Consider the following 26,640-nt stretch of genomic DNA (forward strand, 5'->3'; position numbering starts at 1 on the left):
AAATCGTAAAGGGAGACCGAGAGATGAATACACTAAGCAGATTCAGAAGGATGCAGGTTGCAGTAGGTACTGGGAGATGAAGAAGCTTGCACAGGATAGAGTGGCATGGAGAGCTGCATGAAACCAGTCTCTGGACTGAAGACCACAACAACAACGTGAGCACTAGGGGACTTAACACCTGAGGTCATCAGTCCCCTAGAACTTAGAACTACGTACACCTAACTAACTTAAGGTCATCACAGACATTCTTGCCCGAAGCAGGATTCGAACCTGCGACCGTAGTAGCAGTGCGTTTCCGGACTGAAGCGCCTAGAACCGCTCGGCCACAGCGTCCGGCTCACATTTGTTAAAAGTTGCCTGGTGTACATTATTGGAATATTTCCCATAATACCCGTTCTTCAGCTATTTGAAGATATTTCTCCTACGAGACTGAGTGCAGAATAAGTTTTCCAAAGTAGACAGCTAGACAAACACAGACACGGAGGTGGGAATATATTCCTTCGGAACTGTAAGGTACGCAAGATAATAACGGCCACGGGTCTCCGAAGTGCAGTGGCGGGCACCGAGACGGACCTGTCGGACAGCAGGTGGCGGCACGTAGCGCCCACCGTGCCCTGCCCCGTGCCGTTGTGCATCGCCAGCTGCCCCGACAGCGTCACCGTGTCCCGCAGTGTGATCGGCGCCTCCGTCGACTGCGAGAAGCTCATCCCCGACACCTCCACCGTGGGGAACCATCCCGGCTCTCTGTAACAGACGGGTAACATTTCTGGCAGTGTACAAAATAAATTCTGCATCATACTTAATGTACTGAGACGATATCTAAATATACTACAGGCTGGTGTAAATCGGATTGTTTTACATATCAGCTATTATGATTGTCGGGTACGATACTCCTAAAAAAAAAAACCACTCCATCGTCAGCACCGTCTCGGGCCACAAGTGGCCCGACGGGACCATCTGACCACCGTGTCATCCTCAGTTACGGATGCGGATAGGAGTGGCGTGTGGTCAGCACACCGCTCTCCCGGTCATTGCGACGGTTTTCTTTGACCGGAGCCGTTACTGTTCAGTCGAGTAGCTCCTCAATTGGCATCACGAGGCCGAGCGCACCCCGAAAAATGGCAACAGCTCACGGCGGCCCGGACGGTCACCCGTCCGAGTGCCGGCCACGCCCGACAGCGCTTAACTTCGGTGATCTGACGTGAAACCGGTATAGCCACTGCGGCGAGCCGTTGCCTTTAGTCCTCAAAACAGTCTTCTAAATGTACAGCGACATCACACTCTTTACAATGCTATGCACTTTCACTTCTTTCTCCTCTCAAATCACAAACAACACACTTCTCTGTGACTTTTTTATTCTCATTTGGGAGTATGTGCATTGTGAAATGAGCCCACATTTTTGCCTGAAGTCTGACAGGGATGGTACTCACTGATGGTTACCCACGAACACAGTACCCAGGTAACTGTGCAGAATGTTGTATCAGTTGCTGTGCAGCATTTGTCCTGAAGTCAGCATACAAGTTTTTTTTTTTTTTTTTTTTTCCCACTGATCTCGTGACCACAATGCAGCAGTTGAAAATGCACAAACACCACAAAGATCAAAAATCAATCTATATAAGTAACACAAATTATGCCCCTATCTCATCTGGTGTAGCTCAAATCACACATCACTATCTTTTAGTTCTCTTTTGTCTTTGTTGCTCAACTGTTTTCTCACGTAAGCATTTGTCTCATTGCATAGTCCAAACAACGGGCCCATATATTCTTAGTTCACATGCTACGTCTGATTTATATTTGTTCAGCAAATTTTCACAAATCCCACTGTAAACAATGGAGGAAAAGATAACAAAATTATCATCAAGTTTTTACTGTCCCATTCACTTTGCTGTCTATGTTGCACTTCAAACACATTTCAAATGGGCCAGTGCACAATCATCGTTTTTTAGGGCTCAGATTTTATAGATAAATGTGTGTTTTTTTTCCTTTTCTGCAAATACATATCAGAAACATTTTTTCTGCAATTACATAAATTTCTGTTCTTCAGAATGTCACTGTCAGGAATCAAAACACGATGAGCTGACTTTGAAGAAATGTTTTCTGCTTATTGCCAAGAAATGACAACTACGAACTACATGATGACTGCATGATTATCTAATGAAGCAATGCAAGTTTGACAATGTTTTACTGTTAATAAACAGATCCTGCATCATTTGTCATGAACAACACTAACCTAACTAACCTAAGGACATCACGCACATCCATGCCTGAGGCAGGATTCGAACCTGCGACCGTAGCGGTCACGCGGTTCCAAACTGAAGCGCCCAGAACCGCACGGCCACATCGGCTATTTTAATTCTTTAGCAATCAGTGACGCATAGGATAAACTGCATTTGAGTACTACATATTATTTAGATTCACATAAATAAACTGAATTATAAATAAATATTTTTATTACATACTCCAAGTATTTTTAAAACATAAAAAATAAATAATTTCCTGATTTTTAAGTACTAAATATCCAAGTCCCACTCCTCATTATTGTCACTTTTGCTACTACTTTCAGAACTAGTTTCACTTTGGACGACTGCTTGTGGTTTTTCAGAATGTGAATATCCAAAAGATAAATCACTTACTTCATTATCACTATGGAAAACACAATCAACAATCCCTGTAAGCATAGTTTTGTATGGTAAAAGTATAAATACGAATTCCACCAAATACAGCACTGTAGCTTCTGAAGTACTGAAATCGAGATTGTGAGGTGCTTTTGCCTGTAAATCATAGCTCATGTCACGTGATCTCACCAGCTGACGATTGCAGATAGTCAGGGCATAGGACGTGATGTAGTGGGCCAATAGCAATATCACTGTCAAGTAGCGCAAAAAAAAAAAAAAAAAAATTAGAAAAAGTTAATGGTTTAAATTCATATATGATCAATCCATATGCAGTGGTCCAATGATGGTTGCTTGACCATTTTTAAATATTTTAATTTTTTATGTGTGATTGCCCTATATTTGAGAAATTCAAAACAGTTTTTAAAATAATTTATCTTGCAGCTTTACTGGATGACAGACATTTTTATTTGTACACGTGCGATGATTCTTCAGTCTGGAGACATTAGCGAAAATTTGAATATCTCTGCACTGGGTTAAGTTACAACATTGCAATTGACATCATTGTTTTTTAGAAAAGTGTCCTCTAAAATATTGTCTATTACACAACATACCCTAAATTCAAAAATAACCAGTCAAAATGACCTCCAAATTTTCAAAAATCAATTTTTTAGGCCCGAAAATAACAAACAAGGAGTGATTTATGAGAATCTATTTTTCCTGTAGTTCGGTATCATACACTACTCGCCTCATAGAGAGCAAGAACACTTACAAATGTTTCCTTAATTTTTTATACGTTTTTGAAATTTGAAAATTTTAATTTTTTGTAAAGTTTGAAGTTAGTTATCTCAGGTGGGACAGAATATAAAAAACATTATTTTTGCACAGTTTGTACACCTATATGATAGCAATGTACTGTAAAAATTTCAACATTGATATCTGACTGAACAAAGATAAGAACTTTTGAAAATGAAGAAATAATTCATATCACTCTACAACTGATATTATGGCTGTTGCCTATTTAAATGTTTTATTGTTTCATTGTAATAAAATTTAATTGTGACATATATTTAGTTAACACTATCACCCAATATTCATTTAGTTTATTTATTTTTAATAATGAAATATTAAACAATGGGAGCTTTTGCTTTTGTTCTACGGTAATAAAAATGCCCATTTACGTTTAGGTTTATTGCCAATACAGAAGTACATTATTGGTGGGTGTGGCATTGTAGAAGTACATTATTGCTGGATGTGGCATTGATGTAGTCAGGCTATGCTGACATTTCTGTTAGAGTGGATGTACACTCTTTGACATAAAACTTGACCGGCGGCCGGCCGCTTCAGAGGCTAAGTCCGCGCCGATCGCGACATGGGACAAAAAAACTGGCCAACTCGCTAATTCTCTAAGTCCGGTTATCTGCACAATCTGGCAACACTGTAGACTGCGGCACTTCCTGGAGGAAAACTTGTCCCATGATAGAGAAACTCTAGACTGATTACGCCTGTGGTCTAGCGGTAGCGTGCGTTCTTTCTGTTCATAATGTCAGTGGATCAAGAGCAGCTGGCATAAAATATTTTTATAGCCTCTTCTGTCTGAATGCTGAAGACGTGAATGTAATGGTAGCGCAGATTCAATCTATTTCGCTTTGTGACACACCGATATCAAAATTTTATCCAGTAACGATTTTGCGGCAGATTTCCTGCAGACTGTCCTCCTCTGGACGCCGTATGCGGCAAAGCTCCGGGATCCATTTGCTGGCTACTGGCAGCGGCCGTGGCGACAGCAGCGGCGGTGCACTCCCCCGTTCTTTATCGAAAGCGCCTGCTACCGCTCATCGATTTTGATGATTTAAAACGCTTTATTATTAAATGTTGCTCCACAGGAAATTTCTACAATTTCCATTCACGCTCAAAAGCAACGGAGACAGACGCCCTGATTAGTAGGCGGGTATTATATTACATTAATCGGCAAGAGCTGAGTATGGCCTGAAATTAATTTTGTAGACTGGGACGAAATTAAACCACCTCACTACATTCGATGAATTTATAAATGCTTCATACCTCGTTTCTTTTCCTTTCAAACTCAATTATTTGTGCAACTTTTGGTCAATGTTTGGATGTTTTCGTCAAGCCAGAGTGAGCGTCTGTGGTGTAAAGTGTATCACAGTTCTTGTTTCATTCCTTATGGTAAGTCTATGCGATAAACTGTGTGAATACCTTGCAATGCATGCTCTGTAGCAGTGCAGGAACACTGCACATTTGGAGTTCCATGTATGGGTTCATGAAGTATTTATTGTTGATCGGAAGTGATAGTTAAGGTCATCAGATTTAAACCAGAAAAATTTGTCGTTTTGAAGGTTTCAGAGAACGGAAAGGAATTGCTAACGCCGGTTTTAGAAAACGTCTACAGTTAAATGCTATTGCAAAAATTTAGAAGAAGGGAACTACATTAATGAACATGTGCACTTCATAAACAACCTTCTGACATGTTAGACCTATATGACGAACAAAGCTCAAATTTATATAGTTGACAGTCGGTTTGAATCTTTTCAGGGTCTATTTTACAGTGAAGCACCTTGGAATTTGCAAAGCAGAAATCCATGATATTAACTTAATTTACTAAGTCGAAATCGGACTTAGATTGATGTTTAAAGGCATTCTTCAGATTTCGCATAAGAAATTTCTACTAGCAGTTTGCAACTCCATTAATTAAAATGGAAAATAAAAGGTTGTAGTCAGCGGCTTCTACAGTGATTCGAACTGCTATGTCTTATAGTACAAGCACTGCAACGCACAAAGGAACCTCTGAGCTAACGACACACTGGCGGCCAGAGGCGGAATATAGTCACTGCGATGTTGCCTGAGCCTCAAAACGCAACATTAAACACACGAACAGAGGAGGTGGAGATTACTGTTTTAACGTCCCGTCGACAACGATGTCATTAGAGACGGAGCACAAGCTCGGATTAGGGAAGGATGGGGAAGGAAATCGGCCGTGCCCTTCCTAAGGAACCATCCCGGCATTTGCCTGAAGCGATTAAGGGAAATCATTGAAAACCTAAATCAGGATGGCCGGGCGCGGGATTGCACCGTCGTCCTCCCGAATGCACACACAAACAGGTGTTACTTATGTGAAGAACGCCGTTCTTGGAGTCCAGAAATTAAATATACTTTCTAATTGTGTCATCTTGCAGCGGATTATATCGTACGAGTCTTTGATGTGGAAAACGAATGTCAAGTGAATTTAGCGAGGTAACGCCGACCTACACCCGGAAGTTTCTACATGTCGTCACTCCAGACTTTATTGTGGTTCAACCTACCGTCTACTTGGTAAAGAAGGAATATCATCTATAATGTGAATTTTCAGACCACGCAGCCATTATATCTCCTTCACTTGGTGTAGCCAGGAGAGAATGGAATCTGTCTCTCCCTATCTAAAATCATTGACGGAAGTGGGAATCGAACCCACATCATAGGTATAACAACCTACCATCCGTCCAACAGACCACGAAATCCTCTTCTCTGCGAGTCATTTTTCTATCGTAACGCAGTTGCGCCACACTGGATGAGAATTCTGACACACAGGCTCCCTGTAGTAATTTGCAGCATGTTCAGTAAATTCATTTACTTGGTTGACCGAATCACCATGAACTAGCTGCCTCGGCTACCCAGTGCATACATTCGACTATTTTGTAATCACAGAAATAAAATCACGTAACTGCCACCTACACACAACTGCCAACAGTGTAGGATGCAGAAGTTTAAATAGGAAGTGTTCCTTTCCACTGGAGCTATTCTATTGCGTTGTTACTAGAAAACGTCGTTCAGTCCAAAAGAAAAGCTGTAACTGTTTGTCTCTCAGAAGTCAAGACCTGGCCATATGCATAATCTCACAGTGCTGTGGAATCCAAAAGTTCTGGAGGAATAGTTGCCGAGCTCTGGAGCTGCTGTAGCTACGTGTCAGCTTGTAGCATAGATAAGATGTCGCGAGTTCGAATACATTCAGTGCTACATTTTTTAAAACGCAATTCTGCTCTCTGCTGAAGGTATCAATCTAATGGAGCTTTGAACATAATTCCCTTCACTTCTCAACCCAAAGTAGTTGCATGTGGAAAAAGGGCTAACTACTGTGACATTTTGTTCTATTCAGGTTTAATAGACAGCAGACAGCAGATGCATCTCGAAGATGTGCAGGGAGAGCGCATCGTGCCATAATATGTCAGAAAAGTATTTTCTACATTAGCCGTCGTGTGGTAGTGATATTTTATTCTTCTTCAAACTTTGTTTGACAGCTTTAACTCAGAACAAGTTTTCTACATGCATGTAATCAATAAACTGCATGTGCATTGTCAGACTGTCATAGGTAACATCAGAGAATTCGCATATATCGTTGATGATTAATTTCTCTCTCATGTTTGCTATTGTTTTAACAACACTAAAGGAAACCTTACGAAAATTGTGCACTGTATTATAAGAAATGAAATAAAACTAACCATGATAACCTTACGACGAAAGTATCTGTACACAAGCATGCCTCTATCGACACGAATTAGTAAAATACTACTCACTTAGATTTTGATTGGGTCTGTGTTTAATTGGTATGCTGTGTCATACTCAAGAGGTATGCAAATGTGGCATTTCATAAATATAGTTACGTATTCCTAGAAACCCAAAATTCGCTTGTCAGCAGCGGAAAGAGGCCGTACCTGTTGTGCAGCATTGTAAGTTTTTCAACATTGCACTATGAGCTGAAAGCATTTTCTTGCGATTTCCTTATTGATGTTTGATCTGACTGCTTGTAGCTCTTTCACAGAAGGGATAAAAACGTTACAGTCAGTGAGACTGGAACTTCGAACCGTAACAGACGCTTTTTCACAGGTCAGCACGTTACCACAGAGCTGGCGAGGAGGTATGGGTCTTAGCTTCCTATTACGAGGGCAATAGTAACTAGAACTCGTAAACCGCTATTTGAAGGTCGAGATTAGTTGCGGTTTCCACCTGCAACGACTTTCCTGGGCTGAAAACCGTAAATTTTCAATCTTTTGTTACCCTTCAAGCGATAATAACTCAGATTATTCAATGGAAATGACAGGTAAAATCAAGTGAACTTTGAGGCTTAATTCCGTGCACACCAGGAAGTAACTCGTCGATCACAGAGTTGCCAAACATACGTTGCCTTGTTGCCAAATCTCAGTTACAGTACCAGCAGGAAGAAGACGACCCGATGTGATCCTACAGCGGTCTGGGAAGTGACCATAGCTGGTGTCTCCAAGTCACGGCTGCTACGGCCTGGAATACGTAATGCGTCTGATTCGCTTTCTGTAACTAGGTTTAGGGACTGGAGCGTAGTTACTAATAATACTCAGAACTGACTGCAAACTGAGCATCATAAATCAGTAACTCTCATTGTTGTTTTTATTGTTTTTATATTTCTTTCGTAAGTGTACTCAAAACTAAGAAAGTCATTCACAGACGTTTTCGTGCCTCGCCGATAGTCGAGCACAACATACAAATAAAAATAAAAAAGAATGTGTGTGTGTGTGTGTGTGTGTGTTTGTGTGTGTGTGTGAGAGAGAGAGATAAATAAAAAGCAATGAGAGAGAGTGTAAAAAATTGTTGTAAAGAAATTGAATCATGGTATTTAAAGAAATCTTTCATTAAAATGACACGTTCCACATCATTACGAAATGTCGTATTCATGATCTATGGAACAAGAGTTAATCTAATGTAATCTAATCTAATCTAATCACATCATATTGATGATTAGCCATGAAGAGTCATGAATTACCGAAATTTTGGCCAATACCAGTAACCAAATCTAAACTTGAAAATAAAAGACGACAATTTTTGTAATAAACCGTGACTCCTATCAAGACCCTTTCGTCCCTGTTATCTAACCACGAAAGATGTCTGATATACCTCCATTCTGAAGTAACAAAGTGTGCATGCATTTAAAGACGAAGTGCATGATGTGAAGTTCTGTGACGGAGATGCGAACCCAACACGTAATCCGATTGTTAACTAAGAAAAATCAAATTTTACGTATCGGTTTTTCTTACTAGCCGCTAGGTGTCTGAATCTAAAATAAGGATACAAACTTTTGTGCCTAAGCGACAATCGAACTGCACACCTGCCGTGCATCCACGAATATAGCTTAAGTATCAGTTGCTTACTCATGAACGGTAAGATGTGTGCGTGTTTGACCAGAAATAACGACACCTGTTGCGATTGTTGGAAACACATGAACAGACATTGAAATTGCGCGTTAATTTTCACTATCAGGTGGGTGTGCACTTGATAAAGCTAGAAATGAAATTATGAATATTGTTGTACTGGATCAGGTTTCAGACCCACATACTTACCTTTGGAGGAGACCTAGAGAAGATTGCAGTCTTGGGAAAAGGAACGAAATGACTGAACTACACTGTTCCGAGAGATTCAGATCCTCGAAAGAGGAGATACGAATTCGAATCACAGTCCAGCACCAAATTTTTAAACGTCTCTAGTTCAATCAAGTACAAGTAAAATAAGAGCCCTGTCCCTTTAAATGGCTATCGGTTCATCAAATAAAATAAAATTTTCTAATGTAAGTAAGCTTACTGGCGACTGTATTTCTGTTTACCATGACTTCCGCTGTGTCATTTCCCAACGTAAACCGGCTCTGCCCAGTTGGTAATGAAGGAACGTGATGTTTAATGCGGATTCTGGATTATAACGTCTTTCTCTTGAGGTTACCAGAGGTAAAATAAATCTGTTTGTGCCTCTTAAAAGTAAATGCCTGAACCCACGCATTGCACCTGTAATAGCTCGTTCCACCATACCATTGTGGCCACATTTCCCAGCCCCAAGAGTGTGCTGTAACGGATGATGTGCTTAGCTTACAAAATTAGTCACGGTGGAAAAAATGCGAGTCTATTAAATGGTCAAGTAGAAGCAAGCTTCTGACGCAGAGATTATGCTATTCTCATGTCAGCATGATGTAAAGACTCTTCTAGGCATCATAGGCTGTATGTGAAGCCATTTTGATTTTTCACAAATTCAGCAAATTTCTTAGTTCGAGAAAATCCACTGTGAAGTGTGAAGTTGCCGGATAATTCGATTATTACTGTTATTATTACTATCATTTTATTCATACCGCTGCTGGAACACGACCGTAGTCTTCAGGTAAAACGCGAGACCAGCTAATATGACGTCTGGCGACCGAAAGCACATATCGACAAAATATTTATCGCCCCTTTCCTCTTGGTGCTGAAGCTATGAGTGTAATTCATGCGAATCTACAATATCATATTAGCTGGTCTCGCGTTTTACCTCAAGAGTAATGTACTAAGACTGGACTCAAGACTTCCTCTGGGAAGTGCCGCAGTCTACATGTTGCTAGATCGAGCATATTGCCAGACATAGAATTCTGAGAGGAGCACGACTGTATTGTCCACCTTACGTGAACGACTCGGCGGTCAATTTTTTGGTCTGAGACTGTATCTACAACACATATTGCACGCTGAAGACCCAGAAGAATTTTAAAAAAGAGTAGTTTATGAGAGCAACGTTAACCATAGCGTTCGAAGTATTCATAGTATTGTATACGTGTGTGTAAACGCCTTCCAATGACCACTCAAGAAAGACAAGGATACACAGTCTAGCTCCAATATTATAAATACGCCTCAGTTTGTGGATGAACTCAGGCTGATAATAATTGTGAAAATTTAGCAGCACTGTACCCATTGGTGTTAAACTCGTTTTCAACCAATGATTCCCACAGCTACAGGGATACTACTTGTGATACCTATTAGACAAAATACTTAAGCAGTGTTATCAGACGAAAAGATCAACCTGACACAAACTGTGGGAAGTTTGTTTTACAACCTTCGTACCTGGATATTCAGCTTTTTCCTATTTGAGATATCTGTGAACGTTGCTGCTTAAGACGATTTAAGCAGAAACTAAATTCCCTCAGCTTCGACAATGTTTAAAGAAATCGTCTTATTGGCACTAAATCGTGGTTTGTGAATTGTTTACCGGCCGTACTCTGCCGTATTTTGCCGGTTGGAAGGCAAAAGCTTACTGACAAATTTCACACAGAAATTACTGTTACAGTGCACTTATGGAGCCAAATGAGTGAATTGCGTATTTTCCGGTGAGAAAGAGCACTGGCAAACAGTCTTCGCTACATTAGGTTATTTAAACTGGTGTCACTCTGAGCTAGAATTTATGGTCAGCGACTAAGTGTAAGGTCAACGTTTCGGATGCGAGTTTTGCGACTGTGAAATACTTTCCTACATTATAGAAGCGAATATTAAATTTGAACTAATATTGCGAAAATTTTGTACTTGGACAGCTTAGAATGAAAATACTTCTGTTTATTTGAAAGGGAAACAATAGATTTTCTAAAACACTGTCTGTCATACACAAGTTGAAACAGGTCATGTCGACCAAATCATGTGGAAGAACTAACAGCAACGTATATTCGAAGGCAGTAAGATCTCTTGCCTTTTGGTTTGTCAGTACTCGATAGCCATTTCTAGGCGAAAGCATATGAAGAAAGGCAGTGCGTTTTTGTTACCAAGTAACGTCTTCGTCAATTACTTTAGTTTTAAAGTAATCTACGAGTAATTGCTGGTGCTTGATATTAACATGAAAAGGATTCCGTAGACAGGGAAAGAACCTGTTCTTGGGAAACTACATCTATAGTGACCAAAAGGCATTAAATGATGTTCAAGCACTTGTGTTACAGCAGCGGTATGAATAAAATGATAGTAATAATAACAGTAATAATCGAATTATCCGGCAACTTCACACTTCACAGTGGATTTTCTCAAACTAAGAAATTTGCTGAATTTGTGAAAAATCAAAATGGCTTCACATACAGCCTATGATGCCTAGAAGAGTCTTTACATCATGCTGACATGAGAATAGCATAATCTCTGCGTCAGAAGCTTGCTTCTACTTGACCATTTAATAGACTCGCATTTTTTCCACCGTGACTAATTTTGTAAGCTAAGCACATCATCCGTTACAGCACACTCTTGGGGCTGGGAAATGTCGCCACAATGGTATGGTGGAACGAGCTATCACAGGTGCAATGCGTGGTTCAGGCATTTACTTTTAAGAGGCACAAACAGATTTATTTTACCTCTGGTAACCTCAAGAGAAAGACGTTATAATCCAGAATCCGCATTAAACATCACGTTCCTTCATTACCAACTGGGCAGAGCCGGTTTACGTTGGGAAATGACACAGCGGAAGTCATGGTAAACAGAAATACAGTCGCCAGTAAGCTTACTTACATTAGAAAATTTTATTTTATTTGATGAACCGATAGCCATTTAAAGGGACAGGGCTCTTATTTTACTTGTACTTGATTGAACTAGAGACGTTTAAAAATTTGGTGCTGGACTGTGATTCGAATTCGTATCTCCTCTTTCGAGGATCTGAATCTCTCGGAACAGTATAGTTCAGTCATTTCGTTCCTTTTCCCAAGACTGCAATCTTCTCTAGGTCTCCTCCAAAGGTAAGTATGTGGGTCTGAAACCTGATCCAGTACAACAATATTCATAATTTCATTTCTAGCTTTATCAAGTGCACACCCACCTGATAGTGAAAATTAACGCGCAATTTCAATGTCTGTTCATGTGTTTCCAACAATCGCAACAGGTGTCGTTATTTCTGGTCAAACACGCACACATCTTACTGTTCATGAGTAAGCAACTGATACTTAAGCTATATTCGTGGATGCACGGTAGGTGTGCAGTTCGATTGTCGCTTAGGCACAAAAGTTTGTATCCTTATTTTAGATTCAGACACCTAGCGGCTCGTAAGAAAAACCGATACGTAAAATTTGATTTTTCTTAGTTAACAATCGGATTACGTGTTGGGTTCGCATCTCCGTCACAGAACGTCACATCATGCACTTCATCTTTAAATGCATGCACACTTTGTTACTTCAGAATGGAGGTATATCAGACATCTTTCGTGGTTAGATAACAGGGACGAAAGGGTCTTAATAGGAGTCACGGTTTATTACAAAAATTGTCGTCTTTTATCTTCAAGTTTAGATTTGGTTACTGGTATTGGCCAAAATTTCGGTAATTCATGACTCTTCATGGCTAATCATCAATATGATGTGATTAGATTAGATTAGATTACATTAGATTAACTCTTGTTCCATAGATCATGAATACGACATTTCGTAATGATGTGGAACGTGTCATTTTAATGAAAGATTTCTTTAAATACCATGATTCAATTTCTTTACAACAATTTTTTACACTCTCTCTCATTGCTTTTTATTTATCTCTCTCTCTCACACACACACACACACACACACACACACACACACATTCTTTTTTATTTTTATTTGTATGTTGTGCTCGACTATCGGCGAGGCACGAAAACGTCTGTGAATGACTTTCTTAGTTTTGAGTACACTTACGAAAGAAATATAAAAACAATAAAAACAACAATGAGAGTTACTGATTTATGATGCTCAGTTTGCAGTCAGTTCTGAGTATTATTAGTAACTACGCTCCAGTCCCTAAACCTAGTTACAGAAAGCGAATCAGACGCATTACGTATTCCAGGCCGTAGCAGCCGTTACTTGGAGACACCAGCTATGGTCACTTCCCAGACCGCTGTAGGATCACATCGGGTCGTCTTCTTCCTGCTTGTACTGTAACTGAGATTTGGCAACAAGGCAACGTATGTTTGGCAACTCTGTGATCGACGAGTTACTTCCTGGTGTGCACGGAATTAAGCCTCAAAGTTCACTTGATTTTACCTGTCATTTCCATTGAATAATCTGAGTTATTATCGCTTGAAGGGTAACAAAAGATTGAAAATTTACGGTTTTCAGCCCAGGAAAGTCGTTGCAGGTGGAAACCGCAACTAATCTCGACCTTCAAATAGCGGTTTACGAGTTCTAGTTACTGTTGCCCTCGTAATAGGAAGCTAAGACCCATACCTCCTCGCCAGCTCTGTGGTAACGTGCTGACCTGCGAAAAAGCGTCTGTTACGGTTCGAAGTTCCAGTCTCACTGACTGTAACGTTTTTATCCCTTCTGTGAAAGAGCTACAAGCAGTCAGATCAAACATCAATAAGGAAATCGCAAGAAAATGCTTTCAGCTCATAGTGCAATGTTGAAAAACTTACAATGCTGCACAACAGGTACGGCCTCTTTCCGCTGCTGACAAGCGAATTTTGGGTTTCTAGGAATACGTAACTATATTTATGAAATGCCACATTTGCATACCTCTTGAGTATGACACAGCATACCAATTAAACACAGACCCAATCAAAATCTAAGTGAGTAGTATTTTACTAATTCGTGTCGATAGAGGCATGCTTGTGTACAGATAGTTTCGTCGTAAGGTTATCATGGTTAGTTTTATTTCATTTCTTATAATACAGTGCACAATTTTCGTAAGGTTTCCTTTAGTGTTGTTAAAACAATAGCAAACATGAGAGAGAAATTAATCATCAACGATATATGCGAATTCTCTGATGTTACCTATGACAGTCTGACAATGCACATGCAGTTTATTGATTACATGCATGTAGAAAACTTGTTCTGAGTTAAAGCTGTCAAACAAAGTTTGAAGAAGAATAAAATATCACTACCACACGACGGCTAATGTAGAAAATACTTTTCTGACATATTATGGCACGATGCGCTCTCCCTGCACATCTTCGAGATGCATCTGCTGTCTGCTGTCTATTAAACCTGAATAGAACAAAATGTCACAGTAGTTAGCCCTTTTTCCACATGCAACTACTTTGGGTTGAGAAGTGAAGGGAATTATGTTCAAAGCTCCATTAGATTGATACCTTCAGCAGAGAGCAGAATTGCGTTTTAAAAAATGTAGCACTGAATGTATTCGAACTCGCGACATCTTATCTATGCTACAAGCTGACACGTAGCTACAGCAGCTCCAGAGCTCGGCAACTATTCCTCCAGAACTTTTGGATTCCACAGCACTGTGAGATTATGCATATGGCCAGGTCTTGACTTCTGAGAGACAAACAGTTACAGCTTTTCTTTTGGACTGAACGACGTTTTCTAGTAACAGCGCAACAGAATAGCTCAAGTGGAAAGGAACACTTCCTATTTAAACTTCTGCATCCTACACTGTTGGCAGTTGTGTGTAGGTGGCAGTTACGTGATTTTATTTCTGTGATTACAAAATAGTCGAATGTATGCACTGGGTAGCCGAGGCAGCTAGTTCATGGTGATTCGGTCAACCAAGTAAATGAATTTACTGAACATGCTGCAAATTACTACAGGGAGCCTGTGTGTCAGAATTCTCATCCAGTGTGGCGCAACTGCGTTACGATAGAAAAATGACTCACAGAGAAGAGGATTTCGTGGTCTGTTGGATGGATGGTAGGTTGTTATACCTATGATGTGGGTTCGATTCCCACTTCCGTCAATGATTTTAGATAGGGAGAGACAGATTCCATTCTCTCCTGGCTACACCAAGTGAAGGAGATATAATGGCTGCGTGGTCTGAAAATTCACATTATAGATGATATTCCTTCTTTACCAAGCAGACGGTAGGTTGAACCACAATAAAGTCTGGAGTGGCGACATGTAGAAACTCTATCACCAGTAACCTTTCTTATACTAGTTATTTATTTCAAGTGACGACACAAACGCTATGTATGGTCACAGGACTCTTATTCCATCTTTTATTTGAGCTTCTGTATGTCGATAAAATTGGTTCTAAACTGGGAATGCAACTCAGACCGCCCTTAACGCGGAATTTGATCCCTTCGTGGCAATACAGCTCGGCTACAATTTGTTGTTTGTTCAAAACTGAAGATTCCTCAACACCTTCACATATTACGCGTGAATGGGATCGAATCCTGGCCCGGCACTAAAGATTTAATTATGTGTTATCAAGCTCTATCATGAGAACACCTATCTGCTGGTGGATAATAATTTGGATTTTTAATGTATTTTCATTCGTTGTCAACACTAACGATATCTGTCGTTTTTAACTCCCAGTGAGACACAGAACTATTTGCGAGATGACTGTAAGTTCAAGATGCTATTCTGAGCAGCTGGTGGAGAAAAATTCGGTAGCTGACGTCTCTTTGTGTGTAGTCAACAACGATATGTGTGGGGCTCTATTCCCAGTGAGCGCTGAACTCTTCGTCATATTATTTCAGTTCGTCGTGTCATTTAATGTTCATACATATTCTCAACTAGCTGCTCGTGAATAACTTTAATTTTTAATGTCATTTTGTGTTAAATAGTTCAAATGGTTCTGAGCACTATGGGACTTAACTTCTAAGGTCATCAGTCCCCTAGAACTTAGAACTACTTAAACCTAACTAACCTAAGGACATCACTCACATCCATGCCCGAGGCAGGATTCGAACCTGCGACCGTAGCGGTCACGCGGTTCCAGACTGAAGCGCCTAGAACCGCACGGCCACACCGGCCGGCCCCCACCATCTGGTATCAATGCATTACCCTATCATCCATTATATATAATCATTTTCATAGTACACTTGATATTATAGATGAGTAGGACACAAGACAGGACATAGATAATGTCCGTTTGACGTCAACAGTGTGTAACATTTTACTTTTTTTGAATAGGACAATGTTCCTCTCCAATAATTTTTAGATTAGTTACAATAAGCTTACGCTGCAAGAGAATTCGCTTGTATTTTTCAATATGTGGTCTGTTGTCGGTTTGAAGGCCTTCCATAACATCGGCAACGTAGTGCAACTCCACCGAGGGCTGTCTGGAGTAGGGTGGAGATAGCAATGTGAAAGTTGCGAGCTGTCGAAGACGATCTTCATATTCCTAATGCGATTAGGACATCGTATACTCTTGACGACGTTTAGCACCTGTGCAGTCAGTCACCCAATTTCAGAATTTATTTTGAGTAATCCTGCTAAATTCCCAAAATATTGTCTTTTTATATTGATGAGTAATATGGATAGTCGTCACGTTCATGTGCCGTCTACAACGCAAATTTAATGTTACTATCCTAGGAACTAACCTGCAATACGTTTTGTATTTCATAATCGGAACTATCTGCAATAACCGTCATCAGAGCAATGTCAGGGAACAGAATGCAGCAGTGCCTTGCTACCTACTTGAGGACCTGCTTGAGTCGTGTTCTAAGGAAAGGGTAGTTGCTGGTTCACATTATATTACACTAGCGAGAAGTACCGACTTTTCCTTTTCTCTGCAAACATCCAGAACTAAATTCAGTAACTAAATGCTAAGAATATATTTGCATTGTGCCAACTCAAAGATCAATAGATATGGATATAGATATAGATACAGATTTTTATATTTAAAGCCATTCTCGTTCTGCGTTGGAATAAACATCATTCATTATTTGCTTGTTCTTGTTACGATTGTTATTGTCATTCTCTCACTCGCAAGAGTTTTCGCATTCCTATTTGGTATCGATGCACATGAAGAGTGGCTATGAAAGAAGGGAATACTGAATGTTACGTCATGCAGAATACACTCATTTACTTCGGCTCCTCGTGATCTACGCTACAGGAGAAGTGAGATACATAAAGTTGACAGTGTGAGGACAGACCTGGTAGCACAACTGTGCAACTACACAGTGTTACCAGATAAAATGGTGCTGCGGAATCGACAGTGTAGTACGGACTTTGCCACAGTAGCAGACAGCTGGTAATTTAGGACCATGACCGTGGATTACACTTTGGTCAGTGCTGGTTAGAGTGCTGCAACTGTAAATGGAAGGCTTTGTTTGATAGTCTTATGCTGATGCTGTCTGAATAAATTATGCCATTGGATACAAAGCGGTTTAGTTTTGAGACCTAACCCACGAGGGGGGAAGGCACAGTGGTCTGCTTCAGGAATTCCAAGCAATAAAACACAAAAAACAACCCAGGAAGGGAGACATGCATTTGGAATCTGTTCATCGTTACGGGGTCAAACAAGAGGGTAACATTACTGAAACAATGATCGGGCTACTTAGTATATAATAGAGCATACAGATTTCAAGGAGGAAACGTATGAAGACGCAGACTTCCTCGTTATCAATATGTGTGGCATATCTTTCGTGTTAACGAAAGTAAATTCCCGCTTTACCTCTTCTTACGTGTCAAATGAAGTGAATGCCATGAGGAATAGAATATTTGTTGACTGCGTCTCTTCCTGCTTCCATCCTTACCAACATATTTCTTCATTCTCGTGGTAATCATGACATTCTATGTGTATGCTGCAAAAGATTGCAAGTGGACAAATTCGACATCGAGGTGCTAAGCGTTATATTCAATTCGAATAAGCTTCCGGTGTATTTTTACTTCGTTTGTATTTTTAGATGATTATGAACGTTACGGAAAATTATCTCACATGCTTTATGTTGAATGAGAAACATTGAATGATCCGTTTTGCTTTCCCTACGTTGAAATGATATAGTGTCGGCGTCAACAGCCTTCTTCCACGCCGGAAGCTGAAACTTGTATCATTCTGGATTAATGATAATTGAATGTCTCATATGTATACATAGCCCACAAGGCGACGTCAGAAACCATCAGGGGAGAACGCCGCATAAAAACCAAACGTGCGCGCACGTCTCCACTCTGAAGAACCGTATCGGAGAATCACGGCAAGCATTTCGCTGAAGAGCTGCCTCGTCAGAGAGCCTAGAAATGGCAGCGTCGTAGCAAGTATTTGTCAACACTCTGATAGTGCATTTACTTTCGGGTGTAGGTCGGCGTTACCTCGCTAAATTCACTTGACGTTCGTTTTCCACATCGAAGACTCGTAAGATATAATCCACTGCAAGATGACACAATTAGAAAGTATATTTAATTTCTGGACTCCAAGAACGGCGTTCTTCACATAAGTAACACCTGTTTGTGTGTGCATTCGGGAGGACGACGGTGCAATCCCGCGCCCGGCCATCCTGATTTAGGTTTTCAATGATTTCCCTAAATCGCTTCAGGCAAATGCCGGGATGGTTCCTTAGGAAGGGCACGGCCGATTTCCTTCCCCATCCTTCCCTAATCCGAGCTTGTGCTCCGTCTCTAATGACATCGTTGTCGACGGGACGTTAAAACAGTAATCTCCACCTCCTCTGTTCGTGTGTTTAATGTTGCGTTTTGAGGCTCAAGCAACATCGTAGTGACTATATTCCGCCTCTGGCCGCCAGTGTGTCGTTAGCTCAGAGGTTCCCTTGTGCGTTGCAGTGCTTGTACTATAAGACATAGCAGTTCGAATCACGGTAGAAGCCGCTGACTACAACCTTTTATTTTCCATTTTAATTAATGGAGTTGCAAACTGCTAGTAAAAATTTCTTATGCGAAAACATCAATCTAAGTCCGATTTCGACTTAGTAAATTAAGTTAATATCATGGATTTCTGCTTTGCAAATTCCAAGGTGCTTCACTGTAAAATAGACCCTGAAAAGATTCAAACCGACTGTCAACTATATAAATTTGAGCTTTGTTCGTCATATAGGTCTAACATGTCAGAAGGTTGTTTATGAAGTGCACATGTTCATTAATGTAGTTCCCTTCTTCTAAATTTTTGCAATAGCATTTAACTGTAGACGTTTTCTAAAACCGGCGTTAGCAATTCCTTTCCGTTCTCTGAAACCTTCAAAACGACAAATTTTTCTGGTTTAAATCTGATGACCTTAACTATCACTTCCGATCAACAATAAATACTTCATGAACCCATACATGGAACTCCAAATGTGCAGTGTTCCTGCACTGCTACAGAGCATGCATTGCAAGGTATTCACACAGTTTATCGCATAGACTTACCATAAGGAATGAAACAAGAACTGTGATACACTTTACACCACAGACGCTCACTCTGGCTTGACGAAAACATCCAAACATTGACCAAAAGTTGCACAAATAATTGAGTTTGAAAGGAAAAGAAACGAGGTATGAAGCAATTATAAATTCATCGAATGTAGTGAGGTGGTTTAATTTCGTCCCAGTCTACAAAATTAATTTCGGGCCATACTCAGCTCTTGCCGATTAATGTAATATAATACCCGCCTACTAATCAGGGCGTCTGTCTCCGTTGCTTTTGAGCGTGAATGGAAATTGTAGAAATTTTCTGTGGAGCAACATTTAATAATAAAGCGTTTTAAATCATCAAAAGCGATGAGCGGTAGCAGGCGCTTTCGATAAAGAACGGGGGAGTGCAGCGCCGCTGCTGTCGCCACGGCCGCTGCCAGTAGCCAGCAAATGGATCCCGGAGCTTTGCCGCATACGGCGTCCAGAGGAGGACAGTCTGCAGGAAATCTGCCGCAAAATCGTTACTGGATAAAATTTTGATATCGGTGTGTCACAAAGCGAAATAGATTGAATCTGCACTACCATTACATTCACGTCTTCAGCATTCAGACAGAAGAGGCTATAAAAATATTTTATGCCAGCTGCTCTCGATCCACTGACATTATGAACAAAAAGAACGCACGCTACCGCTAGACCACAGGCGTAATCAGCCTAGAGTTTCTCTATCATGGGACAAGTTTTCCTCCAGGAAGTGCCGCAGTCTACAGTGTTGCCAGATTGTGCAGATAACCGGACTTAGAGAATTAGCGAGTTGGCCAGTTTTTTTGTCCCATGTCGCGATCGGCGCGGACTTAGCCTCTGAAGCGGCCGGCCGCCGGTCAAGTTTTATGTCAAAGAGTGTACATACTTCATTGAGAGTGTAGAATGTGTTATGAGCTTTGTTCAGTGTGTAATTTGTAATTACTTTTGAGGGACTAACTGGAATGCAATAACATGGATGAACAGTGCTCTGTTGGACAGATAGCAAGTGAAGTGTGTCACAAAACAGTTTATAGTTCTGTTCCAAAAAACTTGAAAAATGTCAATGACTTTGATGAAGTTACTCGAAATTTAAACAAAATTTGTCTATGTTCTTCTGTAACATCAGTGTGTGAGAATCATGAGAAAAAATACAGTCAGAAGTACAACCACATTTTTGGAAGTAAGTGCTGTGATCCACTTAATGTTCATAAAAAGCCTATTACTAAAAGTTTGAGGAAAATAAAACTTGAACATTTGTCCTTGTTATGTGAGAGTGAAACAGCTACTCAAGTGAAATGTAATGCGATTCCTGGAAATTCCCTGTGCCCAAATTGTTACTGAAAAATATTTGCTGTGAACCCAGAACCACAATCATGTAACCTAGTTAATGACATTTATAGTCCTAATGAGGAGGCTGTTAACATACTGGATTTTGCTTGTTCTAAGTTAGATGTATCTCCTGCTACGAAAACAATAAAATTAAGTAGCAGAAAAAGAAAAGAGCTATTGAAAATAAGGCACAACAAATTTCAGACAAAATAAAAAAGAGACTTGGAATCATGCTTTAATAATACAGATACCATTATTATATCTAAAGAAGAAGAAAAGCTACCACCAGCATCATCTGACACCATATATTTGAGCGTAATAGAGAAATTAATAATTAAATGTTCAGTGATATCTAAAGAGGAAATAGTTAAAATTTTAAGTTTGCTCCCTGACTCATGGTCAAGAGAAAATATAGTTCATGAATTCAACGTTTCTCATCGTTTGGTTAAACTAACCTGAAAATTAGTGAAAGAGCAAGGATTTCTTCCAGTTATAGGAAAGAAGTGTATACACCTGACTTATCATCTATTAGCTACAAATTTATCTCCACACATTCATGTACTTGAGCACGCATTCCCGATCTGAGCTTGTCGTATGACATAAATAACATGGCAACTTCATGTGACTGCAGCTCATCATTTGATGCAACTGGCTTAAGTAGCCCATATATGGTGAACATTCTCGAGTGGCACTACTGACGTTCTCCATCGACAGTTCAATAAAAATGTATAATAATATCTTGCAGTATCTATCTGGTTCATCTGGTCAGACGAATGAAACATTGCTGCTGTGGTAATTGCTCTACTTTAATGCAAAAATATTACGGTGGGTGTAAAATCAGCATCAAAAGCTGTGTTTAAAGAAAATCTTCTCCTGGAGCCACAGAGTGGTGCTGTGTGTATTTTGTGAACAACATCTCACAAAAATAGTTCTTAATTTCTCGTCCGACCTTTCTTCTTATTTTGAACTCATTCTAGCAGATAAAAACACAACAGAAAAAGCAAAATTAAGCCCGCAGATGTGAGCGAATGGCAACGATATTGCCAATACTACTCGCAAACAGTACCACAATGTCGAACATTTTCGATCTGCTCAATACTAATGCACATTGTCTCAACCTAATTAGCACACATCCATTATTACTGTACATCCAGCATTAGCAATAATACTGATTGGCCAGAGTTCACTTTGAGGTCAATTCAAATGGGACAACAACCAAACAGAATGATAGACAACATTATGGTCAAGCAGTAGCATGTTTACATTCTTATTGTTTCCTTTTGGTTCTTGTAAATATCATATACAGTATAACCTTTATAACATGACTCTGAAGCTACCGTAAATCAAGAGTTCGTGTTAAGTGAAAAACATAGATTTTAATTTGTATGCATGTACAGTAATGCATAATACACTACAGTATCAATTACTTTACATTAGTGTCAAGCTCTTTGTATAAGCAGATTGGTAATTAGCTCAATCGAGATGTTAGGTTGTAAAACTACAAATACTCACAAATAACACTATTTGGTTGGAAAAACATTTAAGTATGGTTCGTTGACATTTGCAGGAACAAAAATATCTTATAATTTCACAACCACTTGTAACCATAGCATCTGTAAACCCAACAGTGATGTCATATGTTGAAGCAAATCATTCTAAACAGTCCAAGGGTGAAAATATCTCCTGAAGGGTAGATGGGATGGTATCTGTGTTCTCCTCTTCACTTTCTTCTGATGATCCTTCTTGCAACTCAGTCACACATTTTGGCACATAAGATTCTACAGAAACACATACGGCGACACCGTCATGTGCAATAGGGATGGACGGCTAAACTTCGATTTTCCGATATCAGTGACTTCCGTGAACGCTACTTTTTGGTAATTGCAATTTGTCACAGTTAAAAACAGCAGTTAACGATTTCACAACCTTTATCCCTCCGCACTCCACTAATGTTATTCCGCAATTTGTGCAAATTCTGTGATTTCTGCTATTTCTGCACTTTACGTGATTTCCGTTATTTATCACTGGTAGATGTTGCACTGTCATAAGTCGCAAGTAATAAGTGAACTATGTAAATACACTCAAGAAATATCTTCTTGTGTGTATAGGTGATTACTTTTCAGCACCTAAGGTTAACATTTCAATAACCCAACTGACAAAAAGTTACATGAAATGTATTAATATTTCCAACGATTTTTCCTCAGCTGTTACACGCTTGCCCACAGATAGAATTTCATATCGACAAACAGTCAGTAGCATCTACATTTTACTTATGTTCTTCCTTTGGCTTTAATTCTGAATTAATGGAACAGGTGTGAAAATTTTGATAGTGTGATGTTGAGAATCATACCACTAATTACCACACAGGACCATAACAATTCTGTTTAGAATACGGATTGTAACCACATTACGTTCACAGGTATCTGAACCACATTTCCAGTCACTCGATATAGCGGTAATTCAAAATATTGACAGAATTGGAAGAGGTGCCACAGCATCTTTACATCGTCTTCGTCAGAAGTAAGGTTAATTTCTAAGTTTGTGAATGAACGTAATGACATTGTTTATGCAAAGTGTGAAACCTCCTCCCATCACTCAACTGCTTAAATTACCAGAAATATTAGCAGTTGTATAAAGTGAATTATATTGCTAGCAATTAGTAGCAGTATAAAAGTTTAATAATTCTCGTGATTTCCCAAACAAGTTCCCATTTCGATTACTGGCTTCTCTACGTAGCCCTCCACATCCAGAAGACATAACTGTGAAGATTCAAGATGACTCTTGAAGAACTTGGAGCTTAAAAGAGCCATATTTCGTAACACAAGTGTGCAAAATGTGTCATTGAAGCCATTATGTGATCTGAAAGGGATGATAAATAAATGTGAACTACACTGTGAGTGCACAGTGAAAATTCCATTCTCACCTTGTTTAAGACATCCTATACCTCAAAGTTTTCTACTGTGTATTTAGTGATAAAGACTGCTGGAGTGTGATATTGATCTGTCAATTCCTCCTGCCTTGAAATGTTGGTTGTGATGACAGACTGACCTGTAGCACAGCCCAAGATCTAGGTTAGGATGGAATGTTCCACGTTTTAAAGTTAATAATGTGCTGGCAAAAACAGTGGAAAGTACCGATCTTACAGTTAAAAGTCAACATTGGGAAGAGTATTTAAAACAACCCTGTTTTTTTTAAGGCTTCTGGAGAAAAATTTATTTGTAACATATTCTGACTAATCAAAATTACAAACCGTTTTACTGACGAAGTATTTGCCTACAAAGTATACCTATTCTAAATCTATGCCACTGATTGGCTGTCTTCATTTCGATAAAACAGGAAAAAGAAAATAAAGAAAAAGAAATGGTTTACATTAATTTTAGACAGTTTTCTTATTTACATTTTTTTGCTTACCAATCCTATTGTCTATGGTGTCACTATTTTTAATCATCATCATCATCGTCACAAATATCTGGCTGTTTCTTAAAATATGCTGCGATTTCTGAGTTTGTGGTTACTGTGGGACCTGAGAACACAGCTGTTTCTATTCAAATACATGTTGAAAAATATATCTAAAAACAAAGATGATGTGACTTACCAAATGAAAGCCCTGGCAGGTCGACAGACACACAAACAAACACAAACATACACACAAAATTCAAGCTTTCGCAACAAACTGTTGCCTCATCAGGAAAGAGGGAAGGAGAGGGAAAGACGAAAGGATGTGGGTTTTAAGGGAGAGGGTAAGGAGTCATTCCAATCCCGGGAGCGGAAAGACTTACCTTAGGGGGAAAAAAGGACGGGTATACACTCGCGCACACACACACATATCCATCCACACATGTATATGTGTCGATGGATACGTGTGTGTGTGCGCGCGCGCGAGTGTATACCCGTCCTTTTTTCCCCCTAAGGTAAGTCTTTCCGCTCCCGGGATTGGAATGACTCCTTACCCTCTCCCTTAAAACCCACATCCTTTCGTCTTTCCCTCTCCTTCCCTCTTTCCTGATGAGGCAACAGTTTGTTGCGAAAGCTTGAATTTCGTGTGTATGTTTGTGTTTGTTTGTGTGTCTGTCGACCTGCCAGGACTTTCATTTGGTAAGTCACATCATCTTTGTTTTTAGATATATTTTTCCTACATGGAATGTTTCCCTCTACTATAACCAAATACATGTTGAATTACACTTCTATACTGCTGCAATGCTATTGCAATGCCACTTGCTTCCAGACACGCACAGTCTGCCCACTGCTCTCTAATGGGATGTGTAGAATTAGCAGCTGACGCACCCCGGTTCGTTCCCTTCATACCTCACAGTCAGTGTCGACAACATTGTAGCACAAAACGCGTAAGTACGCCACTGGCCTCTAGCTATACTCATACTGTCTCCTGCAGGAATGAATACTATACTAATTTAAAGTCACTTCGATTTCGAACACACACGGATTCAGGCGAACTGCAGTTTAAACGTGGTGCTTCATAGAAGGCCAAAGTACACTGTTTGTTTCCCCACAGCTGGCAACAAGATGTAATGTGCTGTCTACTCACCACTCCCCTCCCTGCACCCCACTAGCTCTCAGCCACTCTGCTGTCACTGTTCTCCCTCCAACCGCTCTGTAGTGCTGTGCTTGATCAACTGTGATATACAGATTGCAATAACTTCTACGGTGCGAGTAGTACGTAACAATAGCGACTAATGCATTAATAAAAGATCTCAAACACGATTCGGTCCAATTCTCGAACTTTCACTCGTCCCTCGAGACACTGCGTCTGTCGGTACTATGATCTCCATAATGGGGAAAAAACCTCATCTTATAATAGAACAATGAAAACAATTTTTGACAAAATAATTTAATTGTATAGATAAAAAATTAACTCACCAGGTGGCGGCAGAAAAAACACGTAAAAAAAGGTTGTTAAAGGACCATTTTTTTTTCCAGCCTCCAATTGCTTGGTATAGAAGCTACGCGAGTGGCAGAAAGTGCACACGCACTGTAGGCTACTGCGCAACTCTCTCACTACACAACTGCTGACCTCAAGGCATCAGTCTGCATTGCACTACAGCCACGTAAAAACGGCTGCCGTCATTGTTGCTCTTGCCAAGTGTGAATTACAAAGTGCAATTCAGTTTCTGCAAGCAGAAGGGAATAGCGCAGCAGAAATTCATCAGAGAATGAGCCGAGTGTACGGTGATAACTTCACGACTGACAGAGTTGTGGGCGAATGGTGCCGAAAGTTTAAGGATGACGTGCACGATGAAGGGGCCCCAGGACGCAAGTCTGTCATTACAGCCAACTTCGTCGAACGAGATCACAGAATGGTTAGAGAAAATCGTAAGTTCACCATAACTGCTTTGTCTATGGGAATTCTGGAAGTTTCAAGCTCTGTCATACACTTCATTGTTACTGAACATGTAGGCTACAAAAAACTTTGTGCTCGTCAGGTCCCAAAAATATTGACGGAAGCCCACAAAAGTCACCGAGTGGCGTCAGCTTTGAATTTCCTCGATCGTTATCACGATGAAGGAGAGAACTTTATGAAATCAATTGTTACTGGAGATGAAACTTGGATCCAATACAACAAACTGGAACCAAAATGACAATCACAACAATAGGTGCATCCAAATTCACCAAACAAACCAAAAAAATTCAAAACCATCATTCAACAACAGTATGGTTATGGCCACCGTGTTTTGGGACCGAAAATGTGTGTTGCTTGTAGAGTTTAGGCAGCCCAGAATCATTATCAATGCAGAACGCTTGTCCGCACACTGCTGGCACAACCCAATGGCGGCTTCAACAATTTCAATGGAACATTCTCGATCATACACCATACAGTCCTCACCTGGCACCGGACGACTTTCACTTTTTCCCTGAACTGAAGGCGTGATTAGGAGGGCAGCACTTTCAAACCAATGAAGATCT

General features: G+C 40.0%; 1 protein-coding gene across 1 annotated transcript in view; it reads right to left on the reverse strand.

The window, feature by feature from the left end:
- Nucleotides 1-26,640, reverse strand: part of LOC126213361 (dnaJ homolog subfamily C member 11) — a 139,556-nt gene that overhangs the window by 64,629 nt on the left and 48,287 nt on the right. The window contains exon 5 of the mRNA XM_049941065.1: nt 574-744. Coding sequence (XP_049797022.1) covers nt 574-744 — 171 coding nt within the window. The remainder of the gene's footprint in view (nt 1-573; nt 745-26,640) is intronic.

This window comes from Schistocerca nitens, chromosome 11, assembly GCF_023898315.1.
Source record: "Schistocerca nitens isolate TAMUIC-IGC-003100 chromosome 11, iqSchNite1.1, whole genome shotgun sequence".
NCBI lineage: Eukaryota > Metazoa > Arthropoda > Insecta > Orthoptera > Acrididae > Schistocerca > Schistocerca nitens.